The 14053-nt window shown below is 36.7% G+C and overlaps 1 protein-coding gene across 4 annotated transcripts in view; it reads right to left on the bottom strand.

Moving 5' to 3' along the window:
• Positions 1-14053, bottom strand: part of AMPH (amphiphysin) — a 185430-nt gene that overhangs the window by 32364 nt on the left and 139013 nt on the right. For 2 of the 4 annotated variants that reach the window (XM_036231028.1, XM_036231027.1), the window contains exons 12-15: positions 7800-7916; positions 4369-4392; positions 2348-2371; positions 1553-2074 (exon numbers count right to left, since the gene is read on the bottom strand). In XM_036231028.1, coding sequence (XP_036086921.1) covers positions 1553-2074; positions 2348-2371; positions 4369-4392; positions 7800-7916 — 687 coding nt within the window. The remainder of the gene's footprint in view (positions 1-1552; positions 2075-2347; positions 2372-4368; positions 4393-7799; positions 7917-14053) is intronic. The other 2 variants (XM_036231029.1, XM_016128124.2) reach the window with 1 other exon arrangement.

Genomic DNA, 14053 nt, shown 5'->3' on the forward strand with positions numbered 1-14053 from the left:
AGTCTGTTCTACATATTTTTGGTACTTGAACAGTAAAAATGAAAGTATAAAAAATAAAAACAGTAAATGGGTGATTAAATAAACTCTCATTAGTTCCAACATAATCATCCTTCTTTATGTGTCTTTGCTTTTTTGTGGGTTTTTTTTTTTTTTTTGGTCAACCTATTTGTGTTTGGTTTGCACAGATTTCAAGAGATAAGAGGTATATGAATGACAATCTATCAAGGAGATGAGGAAGACCTCAGAGAAGGTAGTGATGAAAAATGAAGTGGGTGGGAAACATCAGGAAAAACAGAACCTACAGAAGTCTTTGGCTAGTCTATACTACACACTGGGATAAGTACCTCTTTTTTATCAGCCTCTATTTCTTGGTACAACATTCCATATCTCTGGTTAGCAATTTCATCTTCAGATAAATTTGAGCTGTTGATGCCATTGTCTTGGGGACTAGCAGAACTCTCGGTGTTAGCATCCTAGGAGGTTCCCAAAACCAGTGGTCTAACTGTTTTTTGGCTTTGTTCCCAACAGCTACCAATGGCTTGTTCCTCCCATATATGTGCCAATAAATCCACCTCTAGCTTTTTTTTTGCTCTGAACTATATCTAAATGTTCCTAGCAATTATCTATGGCTCCCATATTTCTGATAGGCCAGTGGTTAATAGCATCAAGCCAATAGGCAAATCTACTTGCTTGGCCATTTGTTATACCAGAGAATTCCAATTTATACATATTATTCATTGCTAAATCCAAGCTTGGCTTCAAGATTTGACTTGGATCTATTCCCCAAGAATCTGTTTTTGCAATTCCTGGCAAGTTAATGGTATGACTACAGTTCCCACTCACCGTACTTTCAGACCCCTCTATTAATGAATCTTCTGCCTTACATAAACACAAATAGCTTCTGTTTCCATTAGTTTTCAGAGAATAATTAAGATCTGTCCTAGACTGAGCTGCTACTTCATGTTTTACCGATAAACAACAGCCTGATTTTCATCCTTGTCACCTCCAGGAGCATGTAACACAGTCTCACACTTAATCTTATCATCTGCACTGCCCTGTGCTGTATGATATATTATATCACAGTTAGGAGGGTCTATTAAAATTTTTTTATGTCTTTTCTATCCCATCCCTCAGGGGTGGTATCTTCAATATTAGACACAGAGTCAGTCTGGAAAGGCAGTTTTAAAATGTCTGTGTAATTTTCAGGTTTAGCTCTAAAGCTTTCTATTATTTCACAATCATTTATTACTACTTGAATCCCCTCATCTAGCCATTTGTCTCTGTCCCTAAATTCATCCACCATATCTATCCTTTCCATGTATTTTTCTACTATGTCAATTTTCTCTAAATACTTTTCATTGGTCTTTATACTTTCTTTACATCTAACTCTTAGATCTTTCTTCGTTTCCTCTTTATTGATTTTTAAGGTCTCCTGATCCTGCTTTCCTATTGTCTTAAGTTCTTCTACCCTGTGTCCTATACTTTCACACACATTCTCTTCTAATTCCTCTGTACCTTCTAGTATCTTGATATTAATAGCTCCAGTGTCTACCTTTTCACATGTCTCCACATCTGCCCACAAAGAATCTTCTATCTTCTGTTTCACCTCCTCTTCTTCTGACTTTTTAACAACTTCTTTGCTTTCTTCAACTAGGTCATCAGTTTCCATGGCTGGCTTCTCAGAGTCAGGTAAGTCATAAGGCTGATCCATCTCCACACAAGCCGCAATGGCAAATTCAGCCGCAAGCACAAGCTTTGGAGACAGTTGTTCATTTCCACACAGAGGGGCAGGACCCGGAACACATTCCCCCTGTTTGGCTACAGTGTGCCAGTCAGCAGAAGGAAGGATCCCAGTGGATAATCCTGTGTCTTGCTCTGCTTCAGAGAGACATGCAGAGTCTTCCTGAGACCCATCGTGGATAATTTCCTGGCTGACACTGTCTGTACTAGCATCTGGACCCCAAATAAATGCACCTAGATCAATTTGACATCTTTGAATTTCTTCGGCCAACCCACTGTCTGGAGTTTCCTCCATGATCAGGTTACATAGGGAAAGACTTTTTGAAGAGTCAGTCTTTAGAGTATGCATTACAGCAAAGGAAAAAACAAACAAACAAAAAACATAAGATGAAATAGATTTTGGTAAGAGTTGATGAGAAACACAAAGCTCTTGAGTCAGGTAGCACCAGTTTACAAAACTAGAGAGTATTTAAATTAAATGGCTTAAGGTTAAATCTGTGACAAGCAATGCCATGACAGAAAAAAAGAGTTCATTTTAGATAATATACTATGTATACAATGCATATTAAATACAAAAAAATCCAGAATTTTCTGGATATTTACCTACCGGTTGTACCAAATCAGTGCTTGTCTGTATGAGTAAAGAAGAAATAACAGAATCTTAAAGCAAGAAAAGAAAGTTCACTAGTACATTAAAATCCTATGCTGTCTGGAGTCGACATTCTGCTGAATTTTGTGGCTTTCACTGCTTTGAGATTAAATTTTACAACTTCTTTGTGATAGGAATGAGTTTTGTTCTAACACTATTTAAGACTACACAATTGAAATTTGAAGAAAACATTCATCATTTTCTAGTGTCTGTAAGAATGTTTTATGGCTATTACCTGACTTTTATTTTAGGAGATTCCGAAATGCAAAGTTTCAAATAAATAAGCAAGCCTGCTAACCCGAGAATAACATCAAGCACTAGCAGTCATAAAATTACACAGTATCATCTGGTCCAACAGAATATCAGAGTAAAATCTTCCCCAAACTCATCCTGTACTTGGTTCTGCCTTGGAGGTGGTTTTAGGATGGAGAAGGATCTGACACCAACCACTCTGACTGTCTGAAGGATTCTCCTCAGCCTCTCCTCGCAGTCTAGAAAATATGTCTGGACAAAAGGAAACAATACTGGCTAGCTGAGAGGATCAAGAAACGCAAGTACTTATGTTCGGGAAGCTGTTTTTATGTTTTGTTTTGTTTTATAATCCTGTTACTGTTACCATTCCTAGCAGGTTTGTCCTCTAAATTATTCAATGTTCCTTATAGGTGACACCTTCATTGTTACCATCTCCTTCCCTAAAGCCAGGGAAGGAAAAATGTGATATAGCTCTAACTAAAGATATGAAATATTGAAATAACAAAAAATTAGCATTGATCTCTTAATCTCCAAGAAAATTAAAACAAAGTGGAGGCTAGAATTCAAATGTCCTGGATGTCAATCCTTTTTGTGAATATTCAAAGTCAAACCAGCTCACTATACAGGATATTTTCAAACAACATTTTTTAGCTTTTCTCTTGAGAGTTTTCCATGGAGCTTTAGGAGTCCTAAGCAGTGTAATATAAATCTGCTGCTGTGATAGGGAAGGAGGCAGTAATCTTGTTTTAAGGGAAAAAAGTAGCAATGCCAGGTAGGACCACAGGCTCATAAATAGCTAGATCTACCAAAATTTCCTGCTGCTGTCTCACTAAAAAAGAAAACATGAAACTCAAGTTGACTTCTTAAGACCATGTAACCAAGGCTATTCAAAGACAGAGCATACAAAAGCCCTACCCAAAGGGAGATGAAGCTCTGAGTGGATGCAGCCAATCTCCTAATTTTACAGCATAGATGCTGTCAACACAAAGTGCTGTTTGTGTCTTTTTCCCAACTAGAAATTCTGGAAATACTCATCCTTGCACATCATATTAGCTAAATAAATATCATTAGTAGTAATATCTACCTTTTATTGATGCATACCAGGCATTGGGCTACATACTCTACAACTATTATCTCACTTAATCCTCAAAAAATCCTCTGCAGTAGGTGTCATTACCCTTATTTCCCAGATGAGAAAAACTGAGGCTTAAAGAGTTTTAGAAATCATTCAAAGTTGTATTGTTATAAGAAGTAGAGTCTGGACTCAAATCCAGGGCTGTCTGGATTTAAAGCTCGAATTCCTGTTAAGCTTTATTAAGAATAAAAATGAAAAAAAGAAGGTTCCCTGTACAGAGTAGCCCATGCCTTACATTCTCTCACCCATACTTTTCTTATATTCTATTGAAAAACAATAACAAATGTGCATGTCCTTCACTACAACATTTCCTCTAGCTACAAACAGTCACAGGAAGACTCATAAAGGGGCACAACACTAAATTCTTGCTCATCCAGGAGTATGGATCACTGACACTCTCTTCCTCACCATTGCTTCCAGGTGCTGGTAATACTCAGAACCACCAGGGAGATGGTGATTATTCTAGGGGACTACATTATTATTAAAAAATGTTTGGGTCTTCTTTCTATCACAGATTAAATAAAATATAACAAGGTTTCCAAATTTCTAGGGATCCAGATACATCAAAATACAGAGTTCTTAGTATTCTTACCGTCCATAGGTCCCAGGGCAAGGTCTGAAAGCAAACAGGCAAACAAAAATATGTTAGTATACAAATCCCAAGATTGTAAAATATAGCGAGATGATAAAAGTCTTAAAATAAAATCATAAACATTTTGAAATATTTAGTACAACACTGTTCAGTAGAACTTTCTTTGGTGATAAAAGTGTCCCATATCTGTGTTGTTCAATATGGTAGCCACAAGTCACATGTGGCCACTGAGAACTGGAAATGTGCTAGTGTAACAGAATCAAATTTTTCATTTTACATGATTTTATTTAATTTAAATAGCTAAATGTCATTAGTGGCTACCATATTGGATAGCACAGATCTAATCAATGTGTCTTTTGCTATAAAAGTGGAAAATTATAGCTGAAACATAATGGATGAGCTTACTTTAATACACATACACACACACACACACAAAGTAAACAAGATGTCCAGTCGTTTGCATTTATCAGTCTTTGAGGAAATATGGATCCTAATCATTGCTAATACTATTTTCTCTCCTCCCACACCAAATTGAAGAGGCTGCATTATGACGACTTTGATGGTAAGTGAACACCAGAAAAGTAGTTCTTCAATAAGTCGAATTAAGTAATACACAGCTCAATTAATTGGCAATCTTCTAAATTAGTAGGGTTCCCTCTACTGTTATTTTAATTATAAAACTTATTGATCTGCAGAATGAATCCACATGATTCAAAAATGACTTCCTCTGTCTGTGAGGAAAGTGGGGAAGACCTCTCTTTCTTATTTCCTCTGTGATTGAGAATTACTGCTAAGCCACACTCTTGTCTGCCCACGCCTTTGTGACTAGAACTGATCCACGTATATGAACTTGTTTTGAGTCACTAAATGTGAACAGAAAATTAGAGAGCCTGACATTCCCATCTTAAGAATATGACAGTTTCTAGATGGGACTACAGATGTCCCATTTGTACTCTGTACTTCAGAACATGAGCCCTGTGGTTGTGACTAAACCCACCTGCTTGTTCTGGGCCTGTTCCAAATGCACTATCCCACCCACCCTGCATTGTCGTGCAGCCTGGTTGGTCTCCGCATTAGCATTTAGTTGTAGAAAGACTAAGAAAGAAGAGTAGAACAGTTCCACTGAAAGCCACAGTTATTTGTACCTGGAAAATGCATCTATTATGCATTTTCTGGTTATCCAGATAGTTTATATTTTCTTGCTTCACAGACCCTTAAGAATCACATCTCCTAAAAGCTACCACACATTCCTGCATAATGCAGTCCCCAGTGGTATTTTCTCCAAAGGAAGGCAGCGATGTGAAATGCCATAATTATCAATCCTCATGATCGTGAAAGGATGTGTTAGCTCATATGCACACTGCAGAGATCACAAGGTGAGGTGTTCTGTTGGCAGCAAGAACAGTGGTTTAAAACATAGCATCAGGTGATGGGTACGGTAGATCACTGAGTGAAGGGGAAACGTCAGCAGAATCTAATGGCTCTATTCTTTTTGTTATCTCAGACTAAGACTTTTCTTAGCAAAAGAGGAGATATGTGATTAGAGATGTGATTAGACCTGGATGACAGGACAACTCTGCAGTGAGGTGACTCAATTGTGGCCACTGGGAAGCCAAAGCAGTGCATTACTTGCCAAGGAAGAACACACACAGGGCACACACAGCTTTCCCTAACTGCAGTAATGCTTTTCTTCAGAACTAAACTTTTGAAGATTTAACCAAAGTCATTAAAAAAAAATTCTGAGAGAGTCTCAGTCCTAAATCCACACAAATTTCCATGATTTATGGAGTAATTTAATCATGAATTGATATAAAAGAGGTTTCTCTCTTGATTCAAATTTGCAGATAGAAATGCTGCAGAATCTTACTCACTGATCATCACAGCATCCACTACCGAACTTTCCTTCTGCCACTAAAGTAATGAATGTTGGTGAGTAAGACAGAGGAAGTTCTATGACGTCTGCTGGCTGTCTACATGATAGCCCTGAGAAGGAAGTATTCTGAATGACATATACATTCATTTTCTGCTTTTATTGACAAGCAAGGAAGAACCCTCAAACTTGCTGACCATTACATTAGCACTTCCCAAAGTACGTTTTAGAGAATATTCTAATGAATGTTAAGAAAGTTTCATTAAAACTGATTTCGATGGTCAAACAAATGAGAAATTCTTAAGTTAAACAAATCTAAACAGGCTCTTCTTTTAATTGCAGGACTTTTTGGAGGCTTTAATATTCTAACACACATCACGAATCCTCTGAAAGGGAATTAATATAAATTTCTGAAATATTCATCTAAGAACTCCATTTTTGCAAAATATATTTAAGGCTAGTGTCTGATCTACTTGATTTCCTGCTGTATTGACTTTTCAGATTCCTATAATACAACAGGGAGGCCTAAAGAAAACCAATCATCTAGAACAAAGGATGGATTAAAGAAAAGCTTTATTTGTTGAGGTTCATATTGAGCTGTCTGTTCCCTAGTGGTTTACTGTAAGGTGTCGAGAAGGCTTAAAGACTAGAAAATTGAGCTGGGTCTTAATTCTTGTGTTTCACAATAAACCGTCATTAATTAATTTGAAGTATATACTAGCATCTTTGGATTTTCCTAAATTTAAATGTGAGGCCTCAACTACAACAAAAATACTTATATAAATAATTTCTGTTTACCTAAATTTTGAATTAACTTCTTTCTATGAACATAGACAACTCTAAAGTAACTATATTCCAGAGGAATCATCCACAGGTCCTTATAGCATCCACCACCAGTATCCTTCTGACAGAGAATGCTATCACAATAACTATTAAAATAAGAAAAATGTTGAGAGTGAAGAAGTGATGAGTCAGGATAGGTTTGGATAACCAAGGCCAACTTTGCATCAAGACATAATCAAAATCCAATGAGAAAGTTTCTGCAATGTAGAGGAGAACATCATCAAGTTCAACACTATCAAGACTGAAAAAGATTTCTCTTGGGGCATAATCTCAAGCTTATTTCAAACATGCTTTAATTTGCAAAGTATGAGGAAGGAAAGTAGAGAAAACTGTAAGATTAAACCCAAAACCAAAAGAAAGAAATTTATTTAGAGAAGCTGTAAAATGTATCATCCAAATGTAAGTACTTTTGAGTGCAAAAAAAAATGGGGGGCGGTACTAATAATTACTCTGCGATAGATGATTCCTGGGAAACTAGAATGTATAATTATTATAGCCCCATGGATAGAGAATATTAATGGGAGGAGGTTGGGGGGTGGTTTAGAATAATTGATATTGATAAAGTCTTCTTTATACCCTTCTCTCCCAGTAGGAAATATCTGTCAATCAAAAAGAAGTCATTTAAAAGGGAGAGGGGTAGCTGAAGTGCAAATGTTGCCTTACTGAGCTTATTAAAATTTATGATATAGCATCGCCAAACATAAAAACCACTTGATACCTGAGACATGGGTGAGTGGGTCACTCCAGCAGAACCTGCAGAGGCTGTTTCAGGCTTGAAAGGGTCAAAGTCCAGATCCAACAAAGTTTCCTCTTTCTTCACCTCAGAAACCTCATTCTGTTCAAGCAAAACAAAACAAAACAAACAAAACAAGGCAAACCATGTAAGAGCTTGAATTTGATAAGGCTTCATGAGATAATCCATGCAGAATCCTCTCATATCAATTGATATCCCAAACACATGCTTTGATAGTTTACCATTTGGGTGGCTCATCCATGTGCTTACAGAGTCACTAACTAAATGTAATAAGAGAGGAGATACCAATCTTGCCAAGCATAGCCTAAGACACCCAGGAATGTGGCCCATGTTTTAGTTCCTGTCCTCTGTCCAGCTCCAAGCACAGCCAACAATATCTGAGAGATGTATCCTAATGTCACCAAGATCTAAGAAATCTTCTTTGCTAGTTCATAAATCTTATATCAAGAATTACAGATGATCAGATGGATAAAATGGGCCAAGGCTTGGACTCATTACAGTAATTCACTGCTGAGATGTGAAGCTATATTTAAAAATAAATGGGTAATTGTCTACTGTGACCACATCCCACCTGCCTCATCTCTTCAGAGGCACCCTATACCTGGGTTTATTTATTATATAAGCCATTCTCCTTCCATAATATTGTTTGTCTTAACTGTGTGTATGAGGAATGGAGAGTGAAAAGAAGGTAGTAAAAAATAGAGAGAACCATGTCCCCCCAACACATTCACTACAAAATGAGCTCTCATTCCAATAATATTCTTGAAATAGAGAGAAGGTAAGTCAAATAAAACAAAAGTGCTGCTACCATAATAGCAAAAAATTTAAAATCTAAACATTAACATTTGTTCATTTATTATGGTATCGTGATATAGGAGAAACAATACAGGCTTGAAGTTGGCCTAACCCAGGCTCAAGTCACACAGTAAGGGGCAGAGCCAAAATAAAGTCCCCATAAAAGTCCCCATAAACTATACCACAGTGAAGAGAATTGGGTTAGTTTTCAAACAATTCAAGTTATATATGTGTGGTATTTGATATAAGCTTTAATTTCAACTATCTGTTGTCTAAAAAATTAAGATTACAATAATAAATAAAGTATTATATAAGAACACATGTTTAGAGAAATATTTTAAAGAACAGGAGTTATTTTAATATTGGTCATAAAAATAAAAAAAATTGTAGATTTTTTACTTTCAAGTATACAGTACTTGGTTAGACACTTACATGGTCTATAAAATGATCCCCCTAATTGCTCCAAATTTTTAAACCTATAAATGTATGGACAGCTTAGGAGTGTAACAGGTAATTTTTTTTTAGTATACCCCCACTGATTGCAGAAGGAAATCTGCTTATATATTATGATATTGGTCTTGAGTTATCTATTTTACAGCATGATTACTCCTCATATATTTAAATGTTTAAATTTCACAAGAATAATGCTCTTCTGAGATTTCTCTTTCTTTAATACACAATCACAAAGCTGTTAACTGATTCTCTTGGCCCCTATTCAAAATCTGGATGAGTTTTGTTTTTCACTAACTTTTATATTGGCACAAATCATATTTTTAATATTTCAAAAAGACATATTACAGTTGGAATGTGCTAGGCACTGTTCTAAGAACTGAATACATATGAACATTAATTCATGTTAATGTACTCTGTTGTGGTCTGATGATGACAACACTACTACTGCCTTTAAAGAATTGCTTTACTATATTTCCCCAAACTGTATTTTATCTGCCTTATCTAATCCTTCCAAAAAATGAGGGGCAGGTGGCATAATTTCCTCATTTGGGGATGAAGAAACTGAGCTAAATGAGGTTATCTACTGCCTTGGGTCCCTGAGCTGCAACGCGGTTGAGGCAGGGCTGCAGTGAGATATCTCTGACATCAACACTATTTTTGGCTAATGTCGAGACCTGGACCCACATCTCTAACAGGGATCCTGAGGATCTGAAGAGGAATTCTCAATGTTCTGCAAATCCTTCACAAAAATTTAGGCAGCACAAATAACGTCCATTATTCCCTTATAAATTTAATTAATCCCCTTAAGGAAGAACAAATGGAAACTTAAAGATCATGGATGAAAAGGAGGTATAATAGATTTGCTGAGACTTTTATTGAGATAAATTTGGGTGTGCACCCCAATTTTGCTACCTGCTAGGTGTGTCTCTGGGCAATTAATTCATCTTCATTGAGCCTTCATTTCTTCATGCATAAAATGAGAAAAGTACCTAGTAATTTTATCATAAGTAATAAAGACAATAAATGCACTGTACATAATATATATGAGATGTTCAAATGAAAATGGCAACTAATGGTAATACTATTAATAATTATGTACATTTGCATAGAATTGTCATCAAGTACCTATAATACCAGTTTTGCTGCCTTCAAAATGTGTAGCTGGCTTCTTCAGGGTCAATGTCTATTTGGTTTTGTTCCCTTAATCTTGAGAGTTATCCCTTAAGGCACTCACATCAAAGAGTGATTTGATAGAGTTACACAAAAAGCAAACAGGGCTGCCTGTTTATGTAGTATTCTTTTATAAAAGGGCAGAGAAGCACTCATAAATCGCATTGAAACACAGTGACATATAATTTCCCTTAACATTTTTTCTCATTTACAGTACATCACCATTAGAGTAGATCTGATATGATCTCGACATTCTTAAGCTTTTGGGGGGCTTTATCTTAAGTTATGTTTTATTATCAAAAGTCTGGAAGAGGTGACCTGAAATGTGCTCCTGAAAAGGAGACTAGATATGGAAACCACAGTGGGAGAAAATATCCAATGGAAAAATATCACCACTGGATTTCTTCTAGTATAGGTGAGCAACTGAGCATAATCCTTACACTTTGTCATGGCCTCATGATAGATGAAGTTTACTTCCTTATCCCTTCACTCGGGATTGACCATGTGTTATGCTTTGGCCAATGGATGCTTGTGAATGTAATGCAAGCAAAGTCTTGAAATTCACTTGCATCATTGACTTGCTTTTTTGATGTTCCTGCCATTCACCCTGAAAGTACAAGCTTCAAGTAGCCACTGGATGAGGAAGGGAGGTATGTGGAGCACACCTGGACTCATCATAACTGAATTTCTCAAAACTAGTTTTAAAGAGAAATTCTTAAAAGTGGCCAGAGGAAACACAATTTATGGAGATAGAGAGGAAGATGGCAGAGTAGGTAAAGGCAGGATTTACCTCCTACCAGGTCCACATTGAAATTACAGCCGAAATATAAAATAATCAACGTGGAGAATTACCTGAAGTCTAGCTAACCATAACATGTATGTCTGATAATATAAAGAAGGAGCCACATTGAAGCAGGTAGGAGGGGAAAAGTCACGAATTGGGCTGGGCCCACACAAGCAGGTGGTAGAGGAACACCAGAAGGGAGAACAAGGCTGCAGAAGATCCCCCTGAAGGACAGAGGGATCCTAGCTTCATTCGAGGGCTTCCCAGCCCAGAGAAGAGGAGTTTCAAAAAATTCTGACAGTGAAAACCAGAGGGGATTCTGGCCATCTGGGTGAGATGGAAAGAGATTGAAATCCTAGACGCCTCTTTGAAGGCCCCCCCCCCCCACAAGCTCTCTTGCCTGTGGATGCTCACCTGGAGCACTGGTAGTGGGTCAGAGGTTCCCACAAGATTCAGACAGAGAAAGACTGCGTTTCCTGGTGCCAGAATGAGGGCTGGACGGGCAACCACCATTGTGCCTTAGTCAGGCCCCCCCAGGAGCCATCTATAGACTTCGCCAGCTTGCCCATGCAGATCCCTCTCACAGGGCCAATATGGAAGCACTGGCCTGAGGAGATCAGCCTACCCCACTCAATCTGTAGATTGCCCCAGGGCTTTTGTTGTTGGATGGCTGCTACAACCTGCACTGATTCAGGGCCAAACATTTGCAGCAAGTGCCAGCACTGTGTGCACTCCTTTTGGAGATAGTTTCAGGCAGACTTCAGTATAAGACCTGAAACCATAAAACTTCTAGAAGAACACATAGGCAGTAATCTCTCTGATACTGCTACTAGTTATTTATTTTTGGACATATCTCTGTGGGCAAGGAAAACAAAAGAAAAAATAAACAAACAAGATTGCATCAAACTAAAAAGTTTTTGTACAGTAAAGGAAACCATCAACAAAACAAAAAGACAACCGACTGAATGGGAGAAGATATCGCTCACTATACATCTGATAGGGGGTTAATATCCCAAATATATAAAGAATGCATACAACTCAACAATAACAACAAAAAACAAACAATCCAATTAAAAAAGGAGCAGAAGACTTGAATAGATATTTCTCCAAAGAGGAAATACAGATGGCCAATAGACATATGAAAAGATGCTAAAGGTCACTAATCATCGGAGAAATGCAAATTAAAACCACAATGAGATATCAGTTCACACATTCAGAATGACTATCATCAATAAATCAAAGAACAAGTGTTAGGGAGGATGTAGAGAAAAGGAACTCTGTTGGTGGGAATGCAAATTGGTACAGACACTATGGAAAACAGTCCGGATGTTTCTCAAAAAATTAAAAATGGATATACCTTTTGACCCAGCAATTGAACTTCTGGGTATTTACCCAAAGAAAACAAAAACAATAATATGTAAACATCCATGCACCTCTATGTTCATGGCAGCACAATTTACAATAGCCAAGATATGGAAGTGACCTAAATGCCCATCAACAGATGATTGGCTAAAGAAGTTATTGTTCATATAACCAATGGAATATTACTCAGCCATTAAAAAAATGAAATCCTATCATTTGCAACAACATGGATGGATCTAGAGGTTTTATGCTTAGTGAAATAAGTCAGACAGAGAAAGATAAATACCATATGATTTCACTTATATGTGGAATCTAAGGAAAAAATTGTTAATGGGCAAACTAATCAAAACCAGACTCACAGATATAGAGGACAATCTGGAGATGGCCAGAGGAGAGGGAGCTTTGGGGACTGGGAGAAAGGAGTAAAGGGTTAAAGAAGTACAAATTAGTAATTGATAGATGGTAACGGGGATGGGGAACATGGCATAGGGAATGCAGATAGCATTAATATAATGGCTAGGTGAAGAGCCAGAGGAGAAAAAGAGCATTTAGGGGGAACATTTTATAAACTATACAGATGTCTAACCAATGTACTGTATCTTTGAGACTAATAATAAAATTAAAAAAGAAAAATTTGTCAGAGGAAAAAAGACATATCAGTTACAGAGAAGCAACATAGGAATAACAGGAAATTTATCACCAGAAATAATGCAAGCAAAAAGATAGTGGAGCAATATCTTTGAAGTACTGAGAAAAACTGTCAACCTAAAATTTTATGGCTCTTAAAAATATTTTTAAAAAACAAAATCGAAGTGAAGATTTTTTCATACATACAAAAGCAGAAATAATTCATTAGCATCAGATCCACACTACGACTTATGTAAAAGGACATCTTTTTTCAGGAAGAAGAAGTGGTAGCAGATGAAAATATGGATTTACACAAAGGAATGAAGAGTACCCAGAATGACAATAACATAGGTAAGTATACATGACTTTCCTTATCTCCTTAAAAGGTAATTGACTGCTTAAACAAAAATGAAAAAGTAATGTGAAGCTTATACCATAGGTAAAAATAAATAAAATCCATATATATATATATATATGGTATATATATATTATATATAATCCATATATATGTGGTATATATATGCGTGTGCATATACACACACGCGCGCACACACACACATATATATATACACACACACCACATTTTCTTTACTGCTTCATCCACTGACAGACATTTAGGTTGTTTCCATGTCTTGGTTATTATGAATAATGTTGCAGTGAACATGGGAGTGTATTGATCTCTTCAAGATATTGATTTTACTTCCTTTGGATATATACCAAGAAATGGGATTGCTTGATCATATGATATATTTTTAACTTTTGAGAAAACTCCATACTGTTTTACCAAATTACATTCCCACCAACAGTGTACGAGGGTTCCTTTTTCTCCATGTTCTCACCAAGACTTATCTTTTGTCTTTTCGACAATAGCTATTCTAACAGGTGATAGCTCATTATGGTTTTGATTTGTATTTTTTTGATGGTTACTGATGTTGAGCACCTTTTCATTTGCCTGTTGGCAATATTTGATGAAATGTCCACTCAGGTCCTTTGCCCATTTTTGATGAAATGCCCATTCAGGTCCTTT

The sequence above is a fragment of the Rousettus aegyptiacus genome, unplaced genomic scaffold (assembly GCF_014176215.1).
Source record: "Rousettus aegyptiacus isolate mRouAeg1 unplaced genomic scaffold, mRouAeg1.p scaffold_m13_p_13, whole genome shotgun sequence".
In the NCBI taxonomy this organism is placed as follows: domain Eukaryota; kingdom Metazoa; phylum Chordata; class Mammalia; order Chiroptera; family Pteropodidae; genus Rousettus; species Rousettus aegyptiacus.